Here is a 25,825-nt window from a genome sequence, read left to right as displayed (position 1 = left end):
ATAGAGCGATATAGAAGTTCCATAATCACCTCTCCTCCCCCTCCTCCCATCTCCTTCATCCCTCCCTTCCACTGCCCCACACGTGCGTCGATCTTCGGTATAGGCTCACAGACACACGCGGTCGCGCAAGCGAGCCCAAGACGGCCCCGTGAAGGACGACGAAGCGTGTGACAATCGCTGCGCCACCTCCATAGAAACACAAAGGGAAAGGGGGGAGAGAGAGAGAGGGGGGGATAAGTCCACCGAGGACGTACAGCCCTCCATCGCTACAAGTGCCACACACACACACGCACACACAGAGGCACCGCCCACCGTGTCTCGTGGTCGCTGTGTGGCTGTTGTTTTTGCCTCAGTGAAGAGTATCGGTGATAATTCTTTTTAAGAGGGACAGCGAGGCGGTGGGAGGGGGAGGGTCCGCGTGCATGTCGGTCCCTGCGCCTACGCCGCCCTCAACGCATAATAACACACACGCACGGCCCTGGTCGCTAGAAAATGCTCCGAAGACGAATCCCTGCATTTGTCTCCGCTTCCACCGCTGTCAGCGTGCATCGGTCCAGCAACAACCACAACAGCAACCATTCCAATACGGTGCGATGTCTGTCCTGCTCCGCCTTGCTGCGCGCTGACAGCATACTCGCTGCCACGGCACCTCTCCACTACGTGTACAAACCACCAGGCAGCAGTGAGCCGAGCCGACTGCCGTGGTATCAGCACGCTCCCCCCGCACCCGCAAGTAATAGAGCGACGTCGACAACTGCCACAACGCCGGCGTCGGTTATGGAGTCCTCGAGCGCTACCGCGATCCGATCGATTGCGCAGAGTGCCGCATCGCCGCCGCATACACAAAACATCTCAGCCATCTTGCAGGCGACCGACATGGTTCCAGCTGAGGCGCCGTTTCGAGTCGCACAGCACACACCCATCAAACCGGCATCAACTAGTAGGGAAAACACTCTGGGCAATGCACCATCGCCTGCAGCAGCAGCTGGCCCCCCCGGTGCCACCGCGGTGACACAAGCGGCCTTCAGCTCAGCGACGGCGGCAGCCGCGCTTCGCCGCCAGAATGGCGCGCTTCGCCCCACCCCCACTCGCCGGATGGCCGCCGTCGGTGGGCCGACCCTCGACGCGCGCGTGGAAGACATTGTGAAAGTGGAAGAAACGCTAGCATCGGAGCTGACGCTGCCCAAGGTGGTGCAGCTGCTGATTGACCCGCACGCCGAGGGCGTTGAGCGCATTACGATGAGCGAATTCGTGGCGATGCAGCCGAAGCGGCAGTTGCTCGCTCTGGGTGGGAAGAAGGAGTGGCAGCAATGGATGGAGCAAAGCACGTACTATCAGCAGGCGGCCCGACTAGCGGCGGAGTCGCCGGCGCAGGATTTGACAGCGTTGCAGCAAGCGGGCATTCAGTCCCTGCAGCAGTGGCTCGAGCACCCGCAGCTCGTGAAGGTGTCGGCACGCACCCGCAGTGCCCTCGATACAGCCGTAGCACAGAGTGTTGAGGCGTACATGGCAGAGGTCGTCCGAGTCGTCAACACGAGCAACCAGGTGGAGGACATTCTATCGCACTGGGTCTCCGATGTAATGGGTAAGTTCGTTCTCGACTCGCTTCAAATCCCAATCGACCGGGCCTCGCAGGCGATGTGGGCAAAGCGGAAGGAGTGGATGCCAGCAGACGTTGTGCGCAACGGCGGCGGCCCCAGTCCCCTCTCTGCCATGGCCTCCGGATCCTCAGCCTCGTCGTCCGCTGCCGCCACGGTTCTGGGAGACGACGTTACGGGCCGCCGCCCACACCAGAGTGTTCAATCGCGCATGCTCAGCGAAATGATGATGAGCGGTCATAACGGCAGCAGTGCGGCGCCTGTATCCGGTGCGAGCGCGTCGCAGCAACAGTCGATGATCCGCCCAGGTGAGGCGTGCACATTAGACCACTACCTGCAGTTTGTGCAGAAAGTTGTCTCTAGCGTTCGGCAGGACTACGTAGCGAACCACGCGGCGATGGGAGTCTCTCCGGGCGGCCGCGGCGACGACCAGGCGGAGCACGAAATCACGGAGCGCTCGTACGGTGTCATTGCTGCCGCCTTCACACAGCTCCTCGAGCAAGCCGTGGTGCACCAGCTGCCGCCAGAGCTGCAGACCCTGCAGGAGAACGGCTACCTCGCACTCGATCGTGTCCCAGGGCTGCTGAAGCGTGCTGGTAGTCTGCTGGAGCTGCGCTCAGTGCCAGTTCGGTACTTTGTGCTCCACAGCTCTGTGGACGAGGCAGAGGCGGCAGCCTCAGCGGCCTCGCACGGACTTCTGTCGCGTGCGGACGTGGCGATGAGCGGCGATGTCACGAGTGGGCTGACTGTGCAGGCGCCACCGCCGCAGAACTACGCTTCTGGCACCTTTCTCACGGGATCGAACCGATTAGACGCGACGCTGGGGGATTGGTCAGGTCAGCCTGACCCGCCCTCGTCGACAGCACGCGAGAGCGGCGGCGCTGTGGATGATGCCACGGAGCAGGAATACCTCTCCGTGCTGCACCGACTGCGCCGCCGCGCTGATACACTGGCCATCACCTCCCTATACGAGGTCATTGCGCAGCCGGAACGGTTTGGCGGCAACGGCTTCAGCGCTGTGGAGGCGATCGGGCTGAATCAACTTTTCGGGCCCATGAAGCTGCTCGAGGACCGACTAACGACACTGCTCCACTACCCACCCGCTGCCGCTGACAAGCCCATCCACTTCGTCGAGGCCGGGCCGCTCTCAGGTAAGACGGCCCTGCTGGAGCAGCTCGCCGAGCGCAGTGCCAGACCGGGTGACAAGGTCGTGCTTGTGCGATATGGTGGCTCAGCGACGCCGTACCTCCCCGACCTCGATGACCACCCAATGGCCTTTGCAGCGCGGTTTTGGTTCCGCGTAGCACTCGCATCGTGCCCGTACCTGATCCGCACAGAGGAACTCTTTTCACGCGCGCCACGCAGCGTCTACTGGTGGGGACATGAGAATAACTGGTCCTGGGAGCGATACCAAAGCCTCCTCCAGTCCGCCCGCAACGCCGGAGCCGGCCACCGCCAGCATCAGCAACAGCAGCAGCGTGGTGCGCCGTCCGCAACCGTGGCGTCCCCGGCCCAGCTCGCATCGATCCTCGTGGATGATGTGGATAGGGTTTTGAGCGCGATGCAGGCCAAATGGGGCAACGCCGCAGCCCTCTCGTCGGCGATGAACGCCGGTGCGTCATGTGGAAACGGCGGCATCGGCAGAGGAGGACCCCTTGGCCATCTCGCCCGCTCCTCTGGCACGGCGGCGGTGGGTGCACACGTGGCACGCAGCGCCAATGAGGACGTCGATGAAGACGCCGACGATGGCACCAATGACAGCAGGGACGAGGATGCGCCGACTCGGGAGATGACAATCGCCACAGCAACAGCGGCGGCGCCCTCTCCATCCGTGGAGCAGCAGCACCAGCAGGTGATGTCCCTCTGGCTCTCCACTGGCAAGTCGGTTGAGGAGCATCTTTACTCCTGCTTCACTCAAATATCTGCGGCAGTCGGACAAGTGAACTTCGTCTTTGCCGGCACCGCAGCCACGCCGCTGCTCCTGACGTACTGCCCAGCCCCCTGCAGACGCTACTACCTGCCGCTGTCCGGTGGCGTGGGACTCCAGTCGCGCCTGCGTGTGCTGCCGATGTTGGCAACGCTGCATGCGCTGCACTTGACACACCGCCTCGACATGCCGGGCCTGTTGTACGAAGTACTCAAAAATGCGCCGGCGCTGGCTGGCAAAGCACTGGAACTCTTTTGGACGCACCGCGTGTCACTCATGGACTTGCGTACAGGACGGCCCCGACTCATGATGGGCGACGGATCGGTACACCCGCAACTGCTGCAAAGCTACGTCCCACGTGAGCTGTTCGCTGAGCTGCCGGTCTCTATCACCCTTCTTCAGAACCCACGCCGCACCCGCCGTCGCCTTGTCGAGCTTTTGCAGCGTCAACTGAGCAGCCCGACTGGTTACCTCAATACCGAGCTCGACACAACCCCGCACGACGTCAAGGATGGTCTGGTGCTCCCACACAACCACACAAGTAGTCAAGTGCACCCCTTTGCGCTCTTCGTCATCTTCTCCCGACAAGACGCGGTTGATGAGCGAGTATTTAACAGCAATGGGCAGCTGCTAGATAACAGCGAGCTGCGGTGCGACGGCGACGGCGACGCCCAAGTTGGGGATGTCGAAGAGAACGGGGGTGGTGGCAGCGGCACCAATACAAGTGTCAAAGCGGCTGACGCGAACGCCGCAGCTGCACGTCTGCGTAGCAGCACCGGTGTCGGCAGCAACGAGCGCAAAGTCGTGCGAGCATGGGCTGAAGTGTGGGCCGAGTACCGCAGCGTCGTCTCCGCTCTCTCCACGACGCCGGCCCGCAAGCGCGACGCCATGCGCATCCTACTGCATGGGGCACTGCTACTGCGGTCAGCTGCTGTGGCAGGGGCACAGCTAGAGCTAAACCTAAAGGTGCCATCCTTTGGCTTTCCTCTTTTGGCGTCTGAGACGCGAGTGCGCGGCAGCAGCATCCACCACCCGCGTGGGACGACACCAGCGGGCGGCGAGTCGCTCATTCGAAGTGCAACCCCCGACACGGTTCGCCGCGCTGTATCGGCCTACAAAATGTTCTTCGCCAACGCTGCGCCCAGCCACTTCCCGTTTCGCCCCATGGTGGGTCTGAACGGTGGATGCGACGTTGTCTTCGTCTGCGGGTCGACACTGGCGCTGTATAATATTGTAACAACCACGGCGCAGCTCCGCCACATGGTGGCCCGCTTTGCGGAAGCCCTTTTAGGAGTGCTGCACGTCTTGGAGCGCCAAGTGCTGCCAGCAGACAAGGTACGTGCGGTGCAGTATGTGACGGTGGTCTCACTAGACGAAGCACGGCCTGGATTGGAGTCGAGTGTACATGGATGCAACCACGCCAGGTCCTACGCGCGCCGGCGCGGCTCTGTCCCAGCAGGGGGCGTCAGCGTGGACGCCTTCGACCCTGCTACGGCTCCCTCCGTGCCCTACTACCTCGACTACGGTGCTGTCTTCGAAGACCACGTGATGGACCGGTTGCGCGAGCTTCAGCAATCCCTGGCCGTTACCAGAGATTTTCGCACGCTCAACGAGTTGATCGATGCGATTGAGCGCACCCACCGCGTGCGCGTTCTGCAAGACGTTGCGGCTACGCCGGAGGAGCTGGAGTCGCTCCTCTCTCCCACACTGCTGCAGCTTGTTCCTGACTCAACAGTGCTGCCCGCCTACACGTCAGCAGTCGTGTCAGCTGCCGACCTCATGGTGCAGGCGATGAGTCGCGGTGCAGGCGGACGACGAGTCTCAAACATCGCAGTAGGCGAGGAGGAGGACGACGACGATGCCGACTACGTGAACATGGGTGAGGAGGAGGTGACGCCTGGGGCGGAACTAGACGACCTCGCGAACGACGCGCGTCTCTCGCGGGATCCCGCGGGAGGCGGCGGTATCGGCTCCTCTGAGGTTCTGCACGTTGCTGACGGCGACTACGTGCATGAGTCCGCTGCGCTGCTTGAAGCAATGATGAACGACGGGTTGGACTCTGCAGACTGGTCAGAACGGCTAAAACAGGAGCGAGAGGAAACGGCGCGTGACCTGCAGCGCGATTTGGTGATGGAGGATCGCATCAACTACAACGCACCTCCTCCGTATATGGGCTTGGCGACGGCGGGGGCAGCCAACTCAGCGACGGCATCATCGAAGTCGTCTCGGTCGCCTCCCCGGACCGCTGCCGAAGAGGCCGAGGCTGATGCACTTGCCTGGCTGCATGACGTTATCACACCAGAGAGCCTCATAGCCGGGCTGCGAGGCCCCAACCCCGGCCCCCAGGCTTCTGTCCAGCCCCTCTCATACACAGCCGCGGCGGCCCCAAGCCCAGGAGCATACTCACACGGTGCTGCGGGTTTGACGGGTAGCGCACCTCCCACTGTAGCCGGCAAAAGCCTCGCAAACCCCGCGCCTTTCGCCGGCTCAATGGCTGGTGTGACAGGCCCGTGGACGCCGAACCCGATAGCGGCGCCGGAGAGTGGCGATCCCAGCTCGACGGTGCTCCCCCGAGGTGCACCGATGGGTGAGCGAGGCGCGGGTGCCGCAGCGGCCGGCAACGTTGGCGAGGCTAACGAAGACTTCACTGCCAGTCAGAGCAACGAAGAGGAGGACGAAGGTGGTGAAGCAGAGGCCGGCGATGGTGATGAGGAGGAGCTGGATCTAGAGAAGCCGCTCGGCGCTGAGGGCACCCGACGCCAGAGCGGCAGGAGAGCTAGAAACAAGACGAATGCCGTCGCGCCCCTCCGGTCGCGCCGAGAGAGCCACGGGTCCACTAAAAAGCATTCATTCGCTGCAAACAGGCAGAAGCGGTCGGCAGGCACATCCACCACCGGTGATCGCGCCTCCACACGATCCGCATCCCAGTCACCCTCACAAGCCACACGTCGGAAGTCGCTAGCAGCAGAAGTCGCGTCGTCTAGGAAGAATAAGGCGGCGGCAGCCTCCAGAGGCACCAAAAAGACGAAGTCCAGCAACTCGAGGCATCGGTAGGCGCAGTGGTGTGTGTGTGTGTGTTTGAGGGGGAGCCTGCCGTGATGACGCGTGGCTCTGTGTGCTCCTCTGATCTTGAACTCAATGGTCTAGCTTTATCTCATGACCAAATGTGTACGTGTACGCGAAGAGTCGGTGTTGTTGCTCCTTTTTTTCTTTTTTTCATGTTGCGGGTGATGTTTCTCTTGGTTTCTTGTGTGCATGCCGGCGACTCATATATATATATATATATATATCAATGTATAGACAGCTCTGGGTGGGCACACTGCACAGCAAGTGTGCCGCTGTTCTCCAGGTGTCTGTATGGGGGGGGAGGGGGGAGGGAGGGAGGGGGAGGGGGAGGGAGTCTGCCTAGCCCACACTCGCTCTCTCTCTCCACTTGCACGCTATAGATGGCGCCTTCATGTTGTTGTTTGTTGCTAAGGATATGCTGGCATGCGAGAGCACAAATGAAAAAAAAAAAAAAGAGAGAGAGAGAGAGAGAGGGGGGGGGGGGGGCCACCCTCCGAGCGCACGCTCCTGCAGATGGAGAAAAGGGATATGTATGGGCGTATGCTGATGGAACGCGTCCCGGGAGGGGGAGGGGGGAGGCGGTCCAACATATATTTATATATATATATATATCGATGATTCTGCGAGATGGTCTGTCCTCCCACCCCCCTTCCTACTCCCTGGACTCGTCCACAAACGAAAAAAAAAGAAGCACAAGAAGAAGAGGTGTTATAGACGTCAACGCCTCAAAGACGACGTAAAACCCAGCCGAGCGGCGAGGGTGAAGAGATGTGCAATGCAGTGAAGTTGTGGCACGGAGAGAGAAAAGGGGGGAGAGAAGAAAGCGGGGGTACGTGAAGGTTTTTGTTTTACTGCCCTCGCCCCTCCCTCCCTTCCTCCCTCCCTGCTCTGCGTGTGTGTGTGTGTGTGTACGCGCGCGCCGAGTGGGATGTTGGTGACTGCCCCTTGCGTTTTTGAATCGATGCGCAGCACACACAGAAAAAAAAAATGTTGAGCACTGTTTTTTCTCACTCTCCTCTTCGTGTGTGTGTGAGGGGAAAACTCCCTCTTTGGTCCCGTGTGTGATATCCAAACAAGTCAAAAAAGAGTAGGCAAAAAAAAAAGGGGGATCCACAAAAGGAAAACCGAGGGGCACAGTGGACATCCCTCCCTCTCCCTCCCCCCCCCCAACACACACACACATATATATATATACATACCGTACCCAAGGATTTACGTTTACAGGTGCACACACACACACACAGCACAGCACATCATAGTCGTCATCACGCACACGCGCTAAGACTTCCTTGTCGCTTCGTTGTGTCATCGCCCATACGGGTACTTTCCATAGAACTACGGGGTGCGCAATCACACACCTCCGTCACTCTCCCCTTCTCCCATACACACGACGCACTTCGTCCTCGCTGACTTTGTGTCGTCACTTTTCTGACTCGTGCTCCCCCCTGTGTGCACGTGTGTGTGTGTGTGTGTGTAGGTGAGTGGGTGGGGCTCTGTAACCCATCTGGTGTGGTGACACAAGGCCCCAACATTCACCGGCTCCTTCTACTCCGCGCCTGGCAGGCAGGCAGGCCCCTAAACGGAGGGGAGGGCGATTACGTTGCCACTCAAACCGGTGGACCGTTCTCACGAACTGTACACACACCGACACAGTCTACAATAAAAAGAAAAAGCAATCATAAGACCACAGTTTTTTTTTTTCTCCTGTGCGCTATAGACAAACGGCAAAAGAAAAAAAAAAGAACGATGCTCCGTAGGCGCCCTCTCAACGCAGGGGGGATACGAACCTTGACCTCCCTCCGCAGCAAGAGCAGCAGCAGCAGCAGCAGCAGCGGCGGCGGCGGCAAGAGCCAGCTGTGCATTAAGATCCTCTGTGGGGTGCCGAGCGCTTCACTGTCACACCTTCCCGTGGATAGCGCAACAGTACTGAGCGTTCCGCTGGAGTTGACGCGACAGACTGCTTTAGCCAGCAACGCCAACACCACAACGCGCAGTGCCGGCCACCCCTGTGGCCCCTATCACCAGAGTGGACTACACGCGTCCCGCGTCCTCCTTGCCTCGCGCCTCACCTTGACGCGAGGCAGCAGCAATGAGGGCACCACGGAGGATCAACGTGGGCCGTACGATGTCACCATCGATGAAGTTCTTTTACATTCACATGAAAACTACAGTAGTGGCGCTGCTGTTCCCGCTGCTGTCGGCACAGTGGCTGACCTCGTCCGGCTCCTTGTCGATCCAGACTTGGAGGTGGGTGGTGGCACTGTGGAAGCAGTCAGTCTACGCGACTTTGTCGTCATGACGCCGAAGCGAAAGCTCAAGGCCGTCGGCGGTGACACGGAGTGCCTCGACGTGCTGATGAGCAGCGAGCGATACCAAAGCGAAAAAGACGCACGTGAGCTGCGCCTGCTCGGTGTGGCGACGGTCGGGCAGTGGAAAGAGCAGCCGGATCGGGTGCCACTCAGCGCCTACGCACGAGGCCTCCTCGAAACGGCATATAGCCGCCTCGCACGACACCGACAGCAATCGCAAAAGGACGAGGTAGTCGCATGGCTGACCCGTGCCATCCAGCGCGCTGTCGCCGATGAGCTGATGGCACCAAAGCGACTGTCGGACGGAGCTGCAACGGCCCCTTCGTCAGCACCGCTTCTGATGGACTTGAAGGCGTCCGCCGTCACGGCAGCCGGGACGGCCGCGATGGATACCGCAAAGCAGCGCTGTGCGAAGTCCGTGCCACAAAAAAACTCTCCTGCTACCGCAATGGAAGAGGAGCATGGCGGTGCAAGACCTGCGGCGCCCCAAGACCCATCCGACTGCTCTGCCCGAAGTGAAGCCGCTGCAGTGGAAGAGGACGGTGGGGCGGAGAACGACGACCTGCTGGACATCCGTGACGAGGATGCCGAGAAGGTGCTGGAGGAAGTCCTGGATGGGGACGAGGAGTTTGAGGATGAGGAGATGGAAATGCTGATGGCGGAGGCAGAGGTGGTCCTTGGTCGACACGCCTCCCCGGTCAAAATCGAGGCAAAGGGGAAGCCTGCAAAGCACTCGACGGCACCGCCAAGCCTGCCCGCTGCGCCAGCCACTCCAGCCGATGGGCACGGCAGCAAAAGACCACCGAAGGTAATTCCCACGGCAACCGAGCACCACCACCACCACCCACAGCCGCGTCAACAACAAGAGGTCGAAGCCGAAGTTGCCGAAGAAGAAGACGAAGAGCTCATCGAGGAGGTCGAAGAAGCAGTGGAAGAGGAAGAGGAGGAAGCAGTCTCGGCGTCAACCTCTGCTGCTCAACGGTCATCCGAACCAGCACCACTGGCTGTCGTAGCAGCAGAAGCAGCGGTAACGACGACAGCCGTTGCGGCGGCCGCCGCGGAGCGGAAAGAAAGGCTGATCCGACTCTCTGAGCTCATGATGAAGCAGTTCAACACAGCGGATGGATACCTCCACCCCACCAGCAAGGCCGAGCGTGAGGCACACGAAAAACGGGGTGACATTGTAATTCTCGATGAGGATACGGCGCAGGTCGACCCACTCGCCATGTTCAGTGCCTACCACGCTGCTACAGTCACCGACGCTGACCCGATCGGCGTGCGGGCACTCAAGACGATCTGGACGTCCTACAACAAACACCAAATGTCGCTGGAGGAGGCAACAGATGAGGCAGCCATCGAGTTCTACAAGCGCGAGAGCGTGAACGCGCTTCTCTACGGCTCCGTCTTGATGCGTTCACTGGCGCGCGAGGAGCACGTTGTCGTGCTTGAGGGGACGCCGCTGCCACCGTACGGCTTTCCGCTGGTGTCGTCCGACACACGGCCCTTTGCCACGGCCGGCACGCCCTCCTCATCGCCCACCGCGGCGTCTGTGACAGACATGACACCTGCCAAAGTACTCAGCGCCATTCAAGCATACAAAACGTTTTTCAGCTCCAAAGATAAGCGGTACTCTCCCTTTCGCCCGGCCATTGACCAAAGTGCGGGCTGCAGCGTTGTTTGCCTCTCCGGGACTACGCTGCATCTCTACCATACCTCCACGAAGGATCACATCATTGAGGAAGAAGTACGGCTGCCATTCTCGGAGGTGATGTTGGGTGTCTTGCACCTCTTCCGCAACAAGGCGCTGCCTCGTGTAAACGTGGTGCACTACCACCTCATCGCAACAAAGATAGCGGACCCGGCAGACGACAGTGCGGACTACATGCTACGCTCGACAGCCACTATTGACCTGACAAACCCCTTTACCAAAGAGGAAGTGACCCGGCTTCGGGCGCTCGCGGCCCCGCTGGGAATGGCGGATGAGATGGACGAGTACCGCTGCATCGATGACCTCGTGATGGACATCGAGGAGACCTCAGGGGCCTCTGTCGTCCACAGCCTGCTCCACAATCGCGAGGATTTGGAGGCTACGCTTACGGCGACACTGGCGCAGCTGCTTCCAGAAGATGGTGACGGCACGGATGGTGTTGCGGAGGCCTCCGGAGACGCGGTGGCGGTGGAGGAGGAAGAGGAAGCGGAGGTAGCTCCTCTGCCGCCGCCGCCGCCGCATTCATCAAAGAAGAGAGGTGCTGCAGCAGCTTCTGCCCGATCACCGACACCTCGTCGCCGTAACCGCCACCCTGCAGTGTATGAGGAAGACCAGGAAAATGCCGCGCGGGTGGACGACGAACAGGTCGAGGAGCTCATGCCGGCACAAACGTCGCAGGGTAAGCATAGATCGCCGGTCCCGACTACGCCGCCCACCACGCGACGTGCCGTGCAGCCAGCGCAAACACCAGCGACACCTCGAGAAAGACAATCACAAGAGGAGGCGGAGTTCGAAAGAGCTATCTACAGTCAGCTCGAGCAGAAGCAGCAAGCGCATCGTCCACATGGAACCGGTAAGGCCGGCGCTGCAGTGGCCTCAGCACCCGTGGTAAAGCCGCAGCAGCAGCATCATGATAATGACGACGACGACGATGCTGCAGAAGAAGAGGAAGAAGAAGATGAAGGCGATTTTGAGGAGGCGGAAGATGTTGAAGAAATTGAAGATGATGACGTTGACGACGCAGAGCTGCCGTCGGCACGCCCCCCTGCTCGTGCCTCTGTCTCCTCCACACCTGCAGCATCCGCTGGCACGGTCGCGCGCCACCGTGGTGCTGCGGCGGCCTCCCCTGCGCCACCAGCTGCACGCGCACAACGAAGCAGTACGGTCGCAGCAACAACTCCTCTCGGCGAGGGTGAAGAAGTGGATGGTTTCGAAGAAGAGGAGGAGGAGGAAGAGGTGAAGGTGGTGACAACACCGACTAGCCCGCGTGCCCCTGTCGGGCGCCGCACTGTCCCTGCAGCAGCACCCCCTGCACGGCCGCCGCCGCCACCACCACCGACCCGGGCAGTCCACCGCACGCCGCAGGAAGTAGATGAGACTGACGAGGAAGTGCCGCAGGTACGCATGCGTCGAGGTGTCCGCCGGACCACCGCACGTGCGCGCTCCCCACTACCAGACCCACTTGACAGCCATAAGGCAGCCACGCAAACAGTTGTTCAATACGCCCCGGAGGTGGCGTCAGCTGCCAACACGGAAGAGGATCAGTGGTTCAGGAGGCGTCCAAAGCGTCGCTATTTCGAGTAGATAAGGAAGGATGTGAGGGAACCTATCAAAGGACTGTGTCGGCGGGGGGGGGGGAGGAGGAGGGGAGGGGGGAGGAGGGGGTGGTGGTGGTCTCGGGACGGCGGTCAGGGTGTTCACTGTGTGAGCGTGTGTGTACTGTATAGCCTTCGGCATCGCTACTTCCATGTCTCTCTGTTCGTTCTGTCTCCACCCTCACCTCCCCCCCCCACGTCCGCTCTCTCCCACCCCCTTCTCTTCTGTTACTTTCTCCGATGTCACGGTTGACTGGAAGGCGGCACAAGTAGCGGCTCAGAGAAACTCAGACACACGTACACCTCTCTCTCTCTGTCGTGTGTGTGTATATGTGTGAAAGAGAGAGAGAGAACCTTTGACGCGCCCACATAGGGTGAGGGGGGCACTGTTGACTGAATTACATTAAATCTTCCAAGCAAAACGTGGTGGAGTGTCACCTTCCTGCTCTGCTGTGGTTGTGTGTATATGTGTGTGTGTGTGCGTGCATGCGTGCGTGGGCTCTGCGCTGTTGGTGATCACCTTTACGGGACGTTCACCTTTGTGGTGGTTTGCACGTCTCGTCACTGATTTGGCCCTTCGTCTCTAATACTCCTCCACCTCCTCCTACTCAACCCCCGACCCCGCCCTTCACACACACACACACACACATCACTTGACCTCCACCTCCACCATCACACCACCACCACCACCACCACCGGCGTCCTCCAGTGCCCCGCCATACCTCGGGATCGTGTAAAGTGAATACATCCTTTGATAACCACCTAAAGCGCACCTCCTGCACGCACACACACACACACACTGAAAAAACAGAACTACTGCACCCGTGCCTCGCCCATCTACCGCGGCACATCACACGCACGCACGCACGCAGAGCCCACGCACGCACGCACAAAGATGGGAAAATCGGATAAGAAAGACAAAGTCGTGGAGGACAAGACCTTTGGCCTCAAGAACAAGAACCGGAGCGCCAAGGTGCAGGCCTATGTCCAGCAGGTGAGGCAGAGCGTCGAGCAGCGCAACCCGCAGGACCGCAAGTCGAGGGCGGAGCTTGAGGCTCGCCGCGCCGCCAAGGAGGAGAAGCGCGCACGCGAAGCTGAATTGGAGAGACTATTCAATGACGTGGACCACCAACAGCGCAAGAAGCGCGATGCTGCGGCGGCGGAGGCTGGCGAGAAGGATGACCAGTACATGTGCAACCCGGAGGAATATCTCTTCCGCCCCGAAGACTTTGATGAGGTGGAACAGAATGACGAACGACTGGAGGAGAAGCTAGAGGCGGAGCGTGAGAAGTTGAAGGATCGCACCGACCTGACCCCGGTGACAGAGGCATCCTTCCAGGCATGGAAGCAGCAGAAGCGAGAGGAGGCGGCCGAGAAGGAGGCGGCGCGTGTGCGTCGTGCCAAGAGCGGCGACGGCAAGCTGCGTGGCTGGGATCTCTGGCAGACGGACAAGGATCTGTTCGTGGACGACGAGAACGCCGACGACTTCTACGATCGGGAGGAGATGGAAGGCTTGGGGGGAGGGGAAGACGGGGATGAGGATGAGGCGGCCTTCGACCTGTCCTAAGAGAGGGATGTGTGCGCGCACTGTCCACCACCGACAGAACTCGCCCGCCGCCCCTCACCCCTCTCTGGACCTCTTTGCGAGATGCATGCGTAGCACGCATGGCACTGGCCGATACCGGGAATGAAGGAGCGAGCGTGCGAACCCTACCCGTGCCAGGGAGGAGAAGAGGAGAGGGCGGAAGAGGTTAAGAGCGGGACGCCTCCACCTCTGCACGAGCGGGGTAAGCGTGTATTGTAAGAATTATGGCGGCCCTGTCGGGTGGTTCCAATGATGATGGCGACCTGTGTCGCATACGTTGTGCTTGTTGTTTGTTCAAAGTGTTGGTGAATCTCATCTCCGACGAACCATCGACCCCCCCCCCCACACACACACACACACACTTGTTCAAGTCCCTCTCTCTCTCTCTGCTCCCTGGCCTTTGACTCTTCACCCACCGCCTCGTCTTCGGGGAGAGTGGTGGAGTGGGAGTCAAGAAAGGTGCGATAAGAATGCACCAGGCCTTGGAGGGTCCACCAGACTATCTGCGTGCTGCGTGTGCTGTGAACACGACGAGTGCTCTCATGCACGCCTGTGTGTAGAGATTATGTATGCCCACACTCTCTCGGACTCCCCCCCCCCTAATGCTCGCCTCACTCACTCGTTTTACTCCCACATGCGCTCTACCGTGTAGACCCAAGCGTGCCTGCCTTCCTGCCTGCGTGTGTGTGTGTGTGTGTGTGTGTGTGTGGGTCTGTGTAAGTCGACGTGCATTCGCTGAGGTGGCGCCTGAGAAGCGAACTGCCGCACCAACCCACCACCACCACCAACACACCACGATCCTACGCCACTACACAAAAAAGATACGAATACATATATATATCTATACATACACAGACATCTACGCCATGAAGCTACGCTGTTTCCTGCTGCGCTACTACCCACCGGGTATCACACTCGAGTATGAGACATCTGCTGGGCAGGTGGGCCAGAAGACGATAGGACTTCTGAGTCTCACACCCGGCACCCGACTGGAACCCTTAGCAGACAAGATTATCGCCGAAGAGCCGCTGCTCAATGACAAGTACCGTGCCCAAATACTCTCCTACCTGCAGCGACTCGTAGAGAAGCTGGCTGCTGGCAACAGACCCAACCAGACCTTTACACTCTTTAAAAGTCTGCGGGCACACATGCTGCCGCTAACGAACTGCGCCTTCAACAAAAATGGCACGAAGTTCGTGACGGGGTCGTATGACCGCACCTGCAAGGTATGGGAGACAGCGACAGGTAACGAGCTTGTGTCCCTCGAAGGACACCGCAACGTTGTCTACTCTGTGAGCTTCAACAACCCCTACGGCAACCGCGTCGCCACAGGCAGCTTCGATAAGACGTGCAAGATCTGGGACGCCGAGTCGGGGCAGTGCCTGAACACGATGCTGGGGCACGTGACAGAAATCGTGTGCATGTCCTTCAACCCGCAGAGCACGCTCATTGGCACGGGGTCGATGGACAACACGGCCAAGGTGTGGGATGTGGAGACGGGGCAAGAGCTGCACACGCTCATGGATCACACCGCAGAAATCGTTGCATTAAACTTCAACACGTACGGTGATCTCATCGTCACCGGCTCCTTTGACCACACAGCGAAGTTATGGGACGTTCGAACCGGGGCCATTGTCCACACCCTGCGCGAGCACCGCGGCGAGATCTCGGCGGTGCAGTTCAACTACGCCTCCAACCTAGTCGTCACGGGGAGCATCGACCGCACGTGCAAGCTGTGGGACGTCGCCTCGGGGCAGTGTGTGTCGACGCTGCGCGGGCACACGGACGAGGTCCTTGACGTCGCCTTCAGCGTATCGGGCAACATGGTGGCGAGCGCGAGCGCCGACACGACTGCGCGAGTGTACAACACGGCCACGTGCCACTGCATTGCCAGTCTGACCGATCACGAGAGTGAAATATCAAAGCTGGAGTTCAACCCGCAAGGAACGAAGATCATCACCGCCTCCGGGGACAAGCGCTGCAACCTCTGGAATGTTGAGACCGGGCAGGTGCTGCAATCACTCACGGGGCACACAGACGAAATATTTTCCTGCTCCTTCAACTACGAAGGCGACACGATATTGACCGGCAGCAAAGACAACACGTGCAGAATTTGGAAGAGCTAATCAGAGACACGTGCCGCATACGGCCCCCTTCCCTCCCCCTCACCTGGCGCCCACCACGCCGCCTGTCCCAGACACCGAACCCGCGCGTGAACCGAACGCTGAGGTGGCGGTGGCTGAGAACGGTAGTGCAGTAGAAAGCCGACAGCCAAGCAAGCGTACTCAAGAAGAACAGAGGTGATGCGTGAGAGGGGAAGGAGGCAACCGTTACTCTGATAAATGCAACGTCAGCTCGCCGTGTGTGTGTGTGTGTATGTGTGTGTGTGTGTGTGTGAGCAAGTATTTTTGCGTACCGCACCATGTACATATAGAGTCAAGCGTCAGGGACACGCTCTCCCCTCTCGCTTTTTTTTTTCTTATTGTGGTTGTGCACTACGATACGGCATGCCTCTTTGATACGAGAGGCGTGCTATGGGAATGATGAAGGAAGCTTACACATAGACCGTTGTGAAGGGACGTGGGGGGGCACGGAGAAAAAAAAAAAAAGTGCAGTGCAGTGCAGCCTCACCTAGTCTACTGCTTGCATTTTGGCTAACACTCGCCCGTGTGTGGTGTGTGTGTGTGTGTGGTGTGTGTGTGTGTGGTGTGTGAAGGGCGGGGTCGGGGGTTGAGTAGGAGGAGGTGGAGGAGTATTAGAGACGAAGGGCCAACTCAGTGACGAGATGTGCAAACCACCGCAAAGGTAAACGTCCCGTAAAGGTGACCACCAACAGCGCAAGAAGCGCGATGCGGCGGCGGCGGAGGCTGGCGAGAAGGATGACCAGTACATGTGCAACCCGGAGGAATATCTCTTCCGCCCCGAAGACATTGATGAGGTGGAACAGAATGACGAACGACTGGAGGAGAAGCTAGAGGCGGAGCGTGAGAAGTTGAAGGATCGCACCGACCTGACCCCGGTGACAGAGGCATCCTTCCAGGCATGGAAACAGCAGAAGCGAGAGGAGGCGGCCGAGAAGGAGGCGGCGCGTGTGCGTCGTGCCAAGAGCGGCGACGGCAAGCTGCGTGGCTGGGATCTCTGGCAGACGGACAAGGATCTGTTCGTGGACGACGAGAACGCCGACGACTTCTACGATCGGGAGGAGATGGAAGGCTTGGGGGGAGGAGAAGACGGGGATGAGGATGAGGCGGCCTTCGACCTGTCCTAAGAGAGAGAGGTGTGCGCGCACTGTCCACCACCGACAGAACTCGCCCGCCGCCCCTCACCCCTCTCTGGACCTCTTTGCGAGATGCATGCGTGGCACGCATGGCACTGGCCGATACCGGGAACGAAGGAGCGAGCGTGCGAACCCTACCCGTGCCAGGGAGGAGAAGAGGAGAGGGCGGAAGAGGTTAAGAGCGGGACGCCTCCACCTCTGCACGAGCGGGGTAAGCGTGTATTGTAAGAATTATGGCGGCCCTGTCGGGTGGTTCCAATGATGATGGCGACCTGTGTCGCATACGTTGTGCTTGTTGTTTGTTCAAAGTGTTGGTGAATCTCATCTCCGACGAACCATCGACCCCCCCCCCACACACACACACACACACACTTGTTCAAGTCCCTCTCTCTCTCTCTGCTCCCCGGCCTTTGACTCTTCACCCACCGCCTCGTCTTCGGGGAGAGTGGTGGAGTGGGAGTCAAGAAAGGTGCGATAAGAATGCACCAGGCCTTGGAGGGTCCACCAGACTATCTGCGTGCTGCTTGTGCTGTGAACACGACGAGTGCTCTCATGCACGCCTGTGTGTAGAGATTATGTATGCCCACTCTCTCTCGGACTCCCCCCCCCCAATGCTCGCCTCACTCACTCGTTTTACTCCCACATGCGCTCTACCGTGTAGACCCAAGTGTGCCTGCCTTCCTGCCTGCGTGTGTGTGTGTAAGTCGACGTGCATTCGCTGAGGTGGCACCTGAAAAGCGAACTGCCGCACCAACCCACCACCACCACCAACACACCACGATCCTACGCCACTACACAAAAAAAGATACGAATACACATAGATACCCACACATGAATCTCAGCACTCATCTACGCAGATAGTCTTTGATGTGGAGTTTTGCATTGTCATGTGGGGCTGGCGATCTGTGCTGAGGCGACCAACCGAATCGAAGAGAATCCGTGGTGCGTTCGGCCTGATTTCGATGCGGGACATCTTCTCTTCGATATTTCCTTGGCCACTACCGCCACCGCCACCGCCACCACCGCTGTCGTTCTCAGTGGAGATATCCCTTCCACATCTCCCCGGTCGCACGCCGTTTGTCGCCGTTACACCGGGGGTGGCGAGAACTCGCGCCAGCACGAGTTGGGATGTGGTGCAGCGCTCCACACAGGGGCACTGTAAAATCCACGCCCCAAGTACAGAAGAAGAGACAACAACCGCGAAGGAAACGGCTGCGTTGCTGATCCCTGGGAGGTGTGCCGTGTGCACCAAAGAGCTCATCGCCCGCCTTGAAGGGCTGCCCAGCAGCTCCTCTGCATCACCGCAGCGTCTGGTGCAGGAGCGGTGGCTTCAGTTCACGCGCTTGTGCGACTCGCTGGTGCGGTTTGCAATGTGTCCGTCGTCGTCGGATACTGCTGCTGACACCACATCAACGAGAGCCCGTGCACCGCGGCACAGCTTTGTGGGGGTTGTCCTGCCCTGCAAGGAAGTGTACTGGTGCGCCCGTGATGTGGAGGGTGCCGCAGCAACAAGAAAGGCTGCCATTGCACCCGCATCCTCATCTTGTGGCTTTTCGCCCTCTACTGAGGTCCTGTCGACAGCGCAAGCTGCTGTATTTCTTTTCCACCACCACTGGCGAGTGCCCGTAACCCTAGTCCTCAACACGACTGTGCCCAACTATGATCCTGATACGGTGACTCCCACCGCTGCCGAGGAGGAGTGTGGCGCCACGCCACGCTCACGTGTCGAGTGCGATACACTTCCTGCGGCTGCTACCCCAGGTGGAATCGATGCGGTGGTGGCCGACTTCGTCGCATGGGGCGGTAGTCGTCTGTTTCTGGTGCGCGGCGACACCCCACCTGACCCGCCGCTCTCCCTCCGTGGCGACATCCCAACTGGACCACCCCTCTCCCGTGCCCTCGGTGGAAGTATAGCCGCGACGGATGTGCCGCCCTGGCGGCCACATCGCCTTTTTCAGACCGCTGGTGATTTGGTTCATCACGTCAGCGCCGTGAGAGAGGGGCATCGGCAAGAAGCGAATGTTGGCAGTCACCGGACGGGTGCCACAGCGTTGGAGTTGTGTGTAGCGGGTTACCCACAGGGGCATCCGTTTGACCGCACGTGGGACGTGGAAGCACAAACCCCCAATCCTGCCTCCGATGAAGCAACGGCAACAGCGGATGCGGTGGAGGATGTCAGCGGCAGCGCCATACTGAGACAGCGCAGCTTTGAGTTTTTGCGTGCGTTCGAGGAGGGCTTTGACGCCGCGGAGCGCACCTTCGGGACGGCGGTGTGCATCGTTAAACGAGAGGGGTGTTCTGTATCCGTCGAGAAAAGCCCAAGCGGCACCAGCGCTGATGATGATGTGCCATTCGTTGCTGCTGAAGAATGCAGAGATGCGGCGCAGCGCTCTTGCTCGGCTCATTTTGATATGCCTGAGCTGAAGGAGCTGTGTCGCACGATTGGGCGACTCGACGGGGTGCGGCGACTGTGGACGTCCTTCTCAAGCTACGAGTCTGATGTGCGAGCCGCCTGTATACGTCAGATGCTGGAAGAGAAGGTGTTACTGAGCTCACCTGGTAAGCGCGACCATCGATGCAGTGCGCGCCGCAGCTGTCAGGTGGACGTTGAGACACCCGTGATAGTGACACAGATGATCACGAGCGCAACGGAGTTCACGGATTACGTGGCGGAGGTACACCGTGGGCTGCGTGCGTGGAACGCCACCGTCCCTGACGGACACCAACAGCAGCAGCAGCGGCAGCCTCCAACCGCAGCCACACTCACAGCCTTCGCGCCGATCTCCATCATCCCTGGGGTGCTGCTGCCACATCCCACCAATGTGCACGTACTCCTGCGCTCGCTGTACTACTCCAAAGTGATTCCCAGCGCGCGCATGCAACATGCACTTGAGGCGTACGCGAGTGAACTCACGAGTGCATGGCTACAACTCGCTCGTGCACACCCTCCCAAGAAGAAGCAGTTGGTGCTGAAGGATGACACGCCCTTCTACGCACTGGCAGCGAGCGACGTCTCTGCGGTCAAGCTAGAAATTAATGAGACCTGTGTCGCCCAGGTTGAGGCGCACGTGGCTCAGGTGCGGCGTGGCGCGACCCGCCGCTTCACCACGGCGTGGCTCTCCGAAACGGCGGATCTCCTTCACGAACTTTGTCATCACGGACATACGCGGGTGCACCTCTTCACCATGTTTAATGATCAAGTGGATGAGCGAGTGAGGCAGTTGTTGGCCGCCTACGACGCACCGCGCGGCGAGTCCACAAAGCAATGAGACACGAGGCCAAAGGAAGCCAACCTCGATGACCATTGGGCAGGAGGGAGAGGAGGGGGGGGGGGCGCGGAAGGACAAGCCACCGCCGCACTTGCGGCGTCGGAGCCATCTCCCCCGCTAGTCCAGACATCGACCTCCCTTTGTTTTCTTGAAGAGGTGGATGCTGTCTTTGCCAGCACCGAGGCGCTGCTGCAACGAGCCCAGGGAACACGTGTTGCCCCACGCGGAGGACTGTTGCAGACAAAATGCGTCGCCGCCGCTGGCGCCTGTGTGGTGTTGACGCCGATGATCACCTCCGCCACCGAGTTCACAGACTGCGTTGGGGACATACGAGGTGCGCTGCTGTTCCCATCGGCCCTCTCCTCGTCGTCGTAGGGCCTGGGCTAATGGCCCCGCCGCGGGCAGAGCAGTTTCCTCGCTGGACGCTGCAGCTCAAGGGTTATTCCCCAAGTCCACGATTTCAGGGCGGCGCTGCATGTGCCGCCGTAGAGTCGCTGCACAAGGCGGCATCGACGCGCCGACCGGGGCTGAAGCCTGTCAGCAAGCCAAGGAGACAGCGGGGAGGTGTGCTTTGAGGAGCGCATGGTTGGCATCACAGCGACTATTATACGCGACCCCCTCCGCACTTGCGGTGACGCCCGTCGGACGCGTGGTGGCTGCACTGGACACAGAAGGTGGAGAAGAAGGCTTGGACTGTCAAGAAACGCGATTGGGCTTAGGCACGACTGAACCTCCCCCCCCCCTATCCGCTTGCCTCTCCTTTTTCGCTTCCCTTTCTGTGGGGGAGGGGGGAGGGAAGTACCTCTGCTACTGCCGCAAAGAACCACAACGCCGAGATGATGGGGAGACCAGCCAGATAAACGCGCACAACTCGAAATTGCACGCCCATGATCCCCCCACCCCTCCTCTTTTGTTATTTTTTTTTTGTCAGCTGTATTCCCCCTCCCTCCCCCCCCCCCCCCCCCCGAAACACACAAGGCGGTGAGGGGAGGGCTTTTCTCCGTGCGTGTGCGCGTGCACATGTGTGTGTGTGTGTGTGTTCGCTATGACACCCACTCGCATTGCCTTTACACCTCCCCCCCCCTGGGTACCATCTTGGGCAGGAGCGTAAAGACAGTTTTTTTTTTTGGGGGGGGGGGGTTGCTCTCCATGCACCCACGCTCCTGCTCCTGTGCTCTTTTACATGAAGCTCTCCTTCACCACCACCCCACTCATCTCCTCCGCCTCTGTCTCACTGCGCGCACACACACACACACACACAGAGAACCCTGCATTGGGCACATATACGTACATATACACACACAGAATCATACTCGTCAGCTGCATCATGTCCGGCCACCACCACATAAACGATCCTAGCATGACACAGAACCAGGGAAACCTGCTCGGCAACCGTCCATGCGTGCGCCAGAGCCGCCTGTACCGCGAGGGCTGCAGCGGCAATACGATGAAAGCCCTCCTCGGCCAATCGGACCTGTCATGGAAAACAAACCAAACAGAGGGCTGTTACGGTGGTGGCCGTGTGTACGACCACAACACAGAGGATCACCGTGCAGTGCCTACCCAGCAGCAGGAGCAGGAGCAAGGGCAGCAGCAGCAGCAGCAGGAACAGCAACAGCAACAGCAGGAGCCAGCTGTGTCGGCTAGCACTGGCCGTGGACTTCGCCCCGGCGCCGGCTACGCCAACCGCCAGACGTATAATATCTTCACTGGGCAGTGACGTGCCCCTATAATAGTCGTCCCCTCCCCTCCCTTCTCTGAGTTGTGCATTCGCAGAAAATACATTAAACTTCCAATCAGGTGCAGGAAGTGAAAAGAGGGGTCACGAATGTCACTTTTGGGGGGGAAGGGAGAGGGAGAGGGAGGGGGGAGGGGAAAAAATCCCAGACGTTCTGCCTTTTCTCCCTCATCCCCCATTCCCACCCACACAGATCTTTTGATACCGCTCCCTCTCTCTCTACTCATATGTTTTTTTTTGGGGGGGTACTGAAGGTAGGTGATGTAATTACAGCAAGCACAACAGCTTTGGTACTTGGATGCCCCCATGTCCTGTGTTTGTGTCGCAACTGTAGCTGTCTCCTGTCCGGCCCCAAGCCCCCTCCCCCTTTTTCTCCTCCACTTCCAGTGTTGGACTTTGTGGGTTCTGCCGCTGCTCCTCTGCGTGTGAGTGTGTGTTGGTGGTGTGTTCAGTGTATATGTATATACGTACGTAACACACCACCATGTACACCCAGACATGGTTATAAGAGGGGAGTGGAGGGTGGAGGTGGCCTCCGCGCCACTGTCGCTGACTTGGTGTCTGTGTAATCTATTTTGGGAGCGTAACCCAGGGGAGTGGAAGAAAGCAAAGAGGAAGGGGTTATGTAGACTCAGCTTCTTCCCCTCTGCTTCCTTCTGCGCCGCGTGGCACCCAAATTCACGCGCTCTCTGTCGCTATTGTACCCCCTCCCTCCCCCCCCCTCCTCTCCTCCTCCTCCGCTCTGTGCACTCACTCACCCACCTCTCTCTCCATGTTGTACTGCATGTTGCCTTTGGGGGAGGGAGGGAGGGGGGGGGGGGGGCTCGGTGCCCTCAATCATTCAGATATATTTGTTTCTTCTTCACCGCCTTTCCCTCCATCCCCCCCCCTCCTCCTCCCCCCTCTACATCATGATGCGAGTGTCATGCATCTATAGATGCTCTTTGTTGTCACAATGTCATTTTTGTTGTTTTGGACGAGGTGAATGAGTGGCAAGCCGTGGAGTGCAGATGCACATCGCTGACTGTGGTGCACGTACGCACCGCTGTGTGCGGGTAGATGTTAATACGTTTGTTCATGTCAGTCTTTATCCGTCCGTCGTGTGGTGATGGTGGTCACAATTCTCCCAAGGAAGACCACACTGCCACCAATACATATAGGTGTACATATGTATGTGTATGCCCCTCCGTCACGGCTCGTGTTTCTGTATGGAGGGGAGGGGAGGGGGGGGAGATGGTGCGACGTTTTGTGGTTGTGGTGGTTAAGATTTGCACCAAACAACCTCGCATACCCCACCACCACCACCACCACCACCCCCCCTTTTTTTCCTCCGTCCTTTGTTCGATCCCTTCGCGTCTCCATGAGAGAGAGAGAGAGACCAATGTATGGGGAAAGGATGCATCCAGCGCGTATGCTTGCACGGATGCCGAGAGCGCAATACACGAGACAAATTCAAATCATAAAAAAAAGAGGGGGAGGGAAGGCGTACTGCTATCCACACCAGAGCAGTCGCGCACACGCGCACACAGAGAGAGAGAGACACACACACATACATATACATATACATATGTGCGTGTGGATATACACACCAGAGGAGAAAAAAAAAGGGGGGTTGCAAGGAAAAAGCTGCATAGCAAAAAAAAAAAAGCAAAGCTCTCAAGAAAAATATGGATAACATCCTTTAAGTGTGGATGTGAATGACCGGAGGGGGGGAGCAGAGCACCTGAGAGACACGATATACATGTATAGATGTATATATATATATATATATATATCTTGAGTCCTCGCCTCCCCCCTCTCCCCCTCCCCCCTTTGCCCAGGCCCCCACCTTCGCAGAAAAACAAGAGAGAGTTGGATGGAAAGCGTTGGCACGCGTAGCCAATCACACCCGTGAGTGCGCCAGCGCAAGCGCACGCACACACACACACATCTCTCCACTTCGCTGTGTGATCACACATTGTCATCAATAGATGCATCTCTCAATGGAAACTGAAGCATGATTCTCTTACCCTCCCCCCTCCCCTCCCCTCTCCCCCCTCTTCCCTGCTCTCTATTTTTCTTACTCCTCTCATATGGATTCCCCATGGCCTTCACATGGCATCGATCCACCACACACACACACACACACTGCGCGCGCGTCTTCTTTTGGACTTGTTGGCTGTCATTGTGCGAATAAAAACCTTCATTTTTCCCCTTGTTGCTCTTTCTGGTGGATAAAACCAGAGAAGGTGTGTGTGTGTGTGTGCGTGGTCGTCTCCTGCAAAAGTGATGTCGATCCACTACGTTGATGCCTTCATGCGGGCAGCTCTCGAGGAAGCCGAGCTGGCGCTGGTGGAAGGCGAGGTCCCGGTTGGTTGCGTGCTGGTGCGGACAGACGCCAATGAGGCGGCCTATAAAAAACTCGCAATGGAATCGGTGGGTGCTGCTGCTACCAGTGCATCACCCCAAACCACTTCACCGTCGAGCGGCGACCCGCTACTCGAGTCGTGCATCTCGGCGCGCGGCCGTAATCAAACCAATCTGCAACGCCATGCACTGGCCCACGCCGAGTTTATTGCCGCTCAGCAGCTCATCGATGGTGCGGCACAGGTCGGAGACACTAGCGCGGGTAAGAAAAGGAGTGACACGGGTGATGGTGGGGGGGAGGGGGCGGGTGGTGGCGGCCTGGCTGGGGACAAGACAGAAAAGAGCGTGGCCTCTTCGCCGGCTGCCCTGCCGTTGTCGGGGCTGTCAGAATATGTCCTCTACGTCACGGTCGAGCCGTGTGTGATGTGCGGGGCGATGCTGCTGTACAACCGCATCGCACACGTGTTCTTCGGCTGCCGTAACCCGCGCTTTGGTGGTAACGGTACGGTGCTGGCCCTCCACACGCCACTCCAAGAAAAGTCGCTGCCGCACGATCTCTTGCCGCCAGACCAACCAGCAGAGAAGGAATCACCTCTCGTGCATGCAGGGACCTGCTCCTCCTACAGCACTTATGAAAGTCAGATCGTCTCGGGTGGTGGGTGGTGGCCTGGGTACGTAAGTGAGGGCGGCCATGCTGAGGCGGAGGCCATCCGTCTTCTTCAATGCTTCTACGAGCGAGAAAACCCCAACGCACCGGGGCACAAGCGTCGCCGGAAGGCTTGAGGGCGCCCTCCCTGTCCCCCTCCCTCCCCAGTGCGCGCTCCCGTGGAGTGCATATGTATACATATGTTGCTGCTGCAGCGGCGGCGGGGAAGGATGAAGAGGGGGGGCGGGGGAAAAAAAAATGAAGGCAATGAAGAAGCTGCTCTAACAGTAACAAAAATTTTTTTAAAAAAAGGGGGGGCAGAGCGGAAGAATGAGAATCACGACCGCTGGTGGAAGGCATTCATTATTGCCTCTCCACTTTTTTTTCTGAATTGCCCCTCTCCCGCAAGGTGGGAAGGCGGGCGGAGGGGGGGGGGCTACTCGTAGTGCACGTGACGACCCCCCCCCACCACCAACCACCTTTGTCCAACGCGATGTCCCTCACGCGTCTCTGTGCCGCTTCTGGCGGTGACTCATCTTCCTATGCCAAACCGCGCCCACCGCATCTCTCCCCTCCCATCGACCCTACACCTTCGCTTCCCACTACACACATTACGCATGTGCAGGGCTTCTATGCATTGTCTGAGGGTGTCTGTGCCTCTGTGTGTGTGTGTGTGTGTGTCCCCTTGTTGTTCCCCTGGCCCCAGACCCTATCAAAAACATTTGCATATCTTTTCCACCCCCTCACTCCCCCCTCCCCCT

At 59.0% G+C, this 25,825-nt stretch overlaps 7 protein-coding genes across 7 annotated transcripts; all 7 read left to right on the top strand.

Annotated features, from left to right (window-relative positions):
- Positions 1-492: 492 nt before the first annotated feature.
- JKF63_07641 (uncharacterized protein) lies at positions 493-6,579 on the top strand (the record flags this gene model as incomplete). Its single annotated transcript, XM_067903573.1, has 1 exon — positions 493-6,579. The coding sequence occupies one exon, from the start codon at positions 493-495 to the stop codon at positions 6,577-6,579; it is 6,087 nt and encodes a 2,028-aa protein (XP_067759054.1).
- Positions 6,580-13,098: 6,519 nt separating this feature from the next.
- JKF63_07640 (uncharacterized protein) lies at positions 13,099-13,770 on the top strand (the record flags this gene model as incomplete). The annotated part of the gene is made up of 1 exon (XM_067903572.1): positions 13,099-13,770. The coding sequence occupies one exon, from the start codon at positions 13,099-13,101 to the stop codon at positions 13,768-13,770; it is 672 nt and encodes a 223-aa protein (XP_067759053.1).
- Positions 13,771-14,654: 884 nt separating this feature from the next.
- On the top strand, positions 14,655-15,914 carry JKF63_07639 (uncharacterized protein; the record flags this gene model as incomplete). The annotated part of the gene is made up of 1 exon (XM_067903571.1): positions 14,655-15,914. One exon carries the CDS (start codon positions 14,655-14,657, stop codon positions 15,912-15,914), a length of 1,260 nt encoding a protein of 419 aa, XP_067759052.1.
- A 764-nt stretch (positions 15,915-16,678) lies between these two features.
- Positions 16,679-17,056, top strand: JKF63_07638 (uncharacterized protein; the record flags this gene model as incomplete). Its single annotated transcript, XM_067903570.1, has 1 exon — positions 16,679-17,056. The coding sequence occupies one exon, from the start codon at positions 16,679-16,681 to the stop codon at positions 17,054-17,056; it is 378 nt and encodes a 125-aa protein (XP_067759051.1).
- Positions 17,057-18,027: 971 nt separating this feature from the next.
- On the top strand, positions 18,028-20,334 carry JKF63_07637 (uncharacterized protein; the record flags this gene model as incomplete). Its single annotated transcript, XM_067903569.1, has 1 exon — positions 18,028-20,334. The coding sequence occupies one exon, from the start codon at positions 18,028-18,030 to the stop codon at positions 20,332-20,334; it is 2,307 nt and encodes a 768-aa protein (XP_067759050.1).
- Positions 20,335-21,661: 1,327 nt separating this feature from the next.
- On the top strand, positions 21,662-22,054 carry JKF63_07636 (uncharacterized protein; the record flags this gene model as incomplete). Its single annotated transcript, XM_067903568.1, has 1 exon — positions 21,662-22,054. The coding sequence occupies one exon, from the start codon at positions 21,662-21,664 to the stop codon at positions 22,052-22,054; it is 393 nt and encodes a 130-aa protein (XP_067759049.1).
- Positions 22,055-24,340: 2,286 nt separating this feature from the next.
- On the top strand, positions 24,341-25,201 carry JKF63_07635 (uncharacterized protein; the record flags this gene model as incomplete). The annotated part of the gene is made up of 1 exon (XM_067903567.1): positions 24,341-25,201. One exon carries the CDS (start codon positions 24,341-24,343, stop codon positions 25,199-25,201), a length of 861 nt encoding a protein of 286 aa, XP_067759048.1.
- Positions 25,202-25,825: the final 624 nt, after the last annotated feature.

This window comes from Porcisia hertigi, chromosome 10, assembly GCF_017918235.1.
Source record: "Porcisia hertigi strain C119 chromosome 10, whole genome shotgun sequence".
Taxonomy (NCBI): Eukaryota; Euglenozoa; class Kinetoplastea; order Trypanosomatida; family Trypanosomatidae; genus Porcisia; species Porcisia hertigi.
This window is presented reverse-complemented; position numbering and strand designations above follow the sequence as displayed.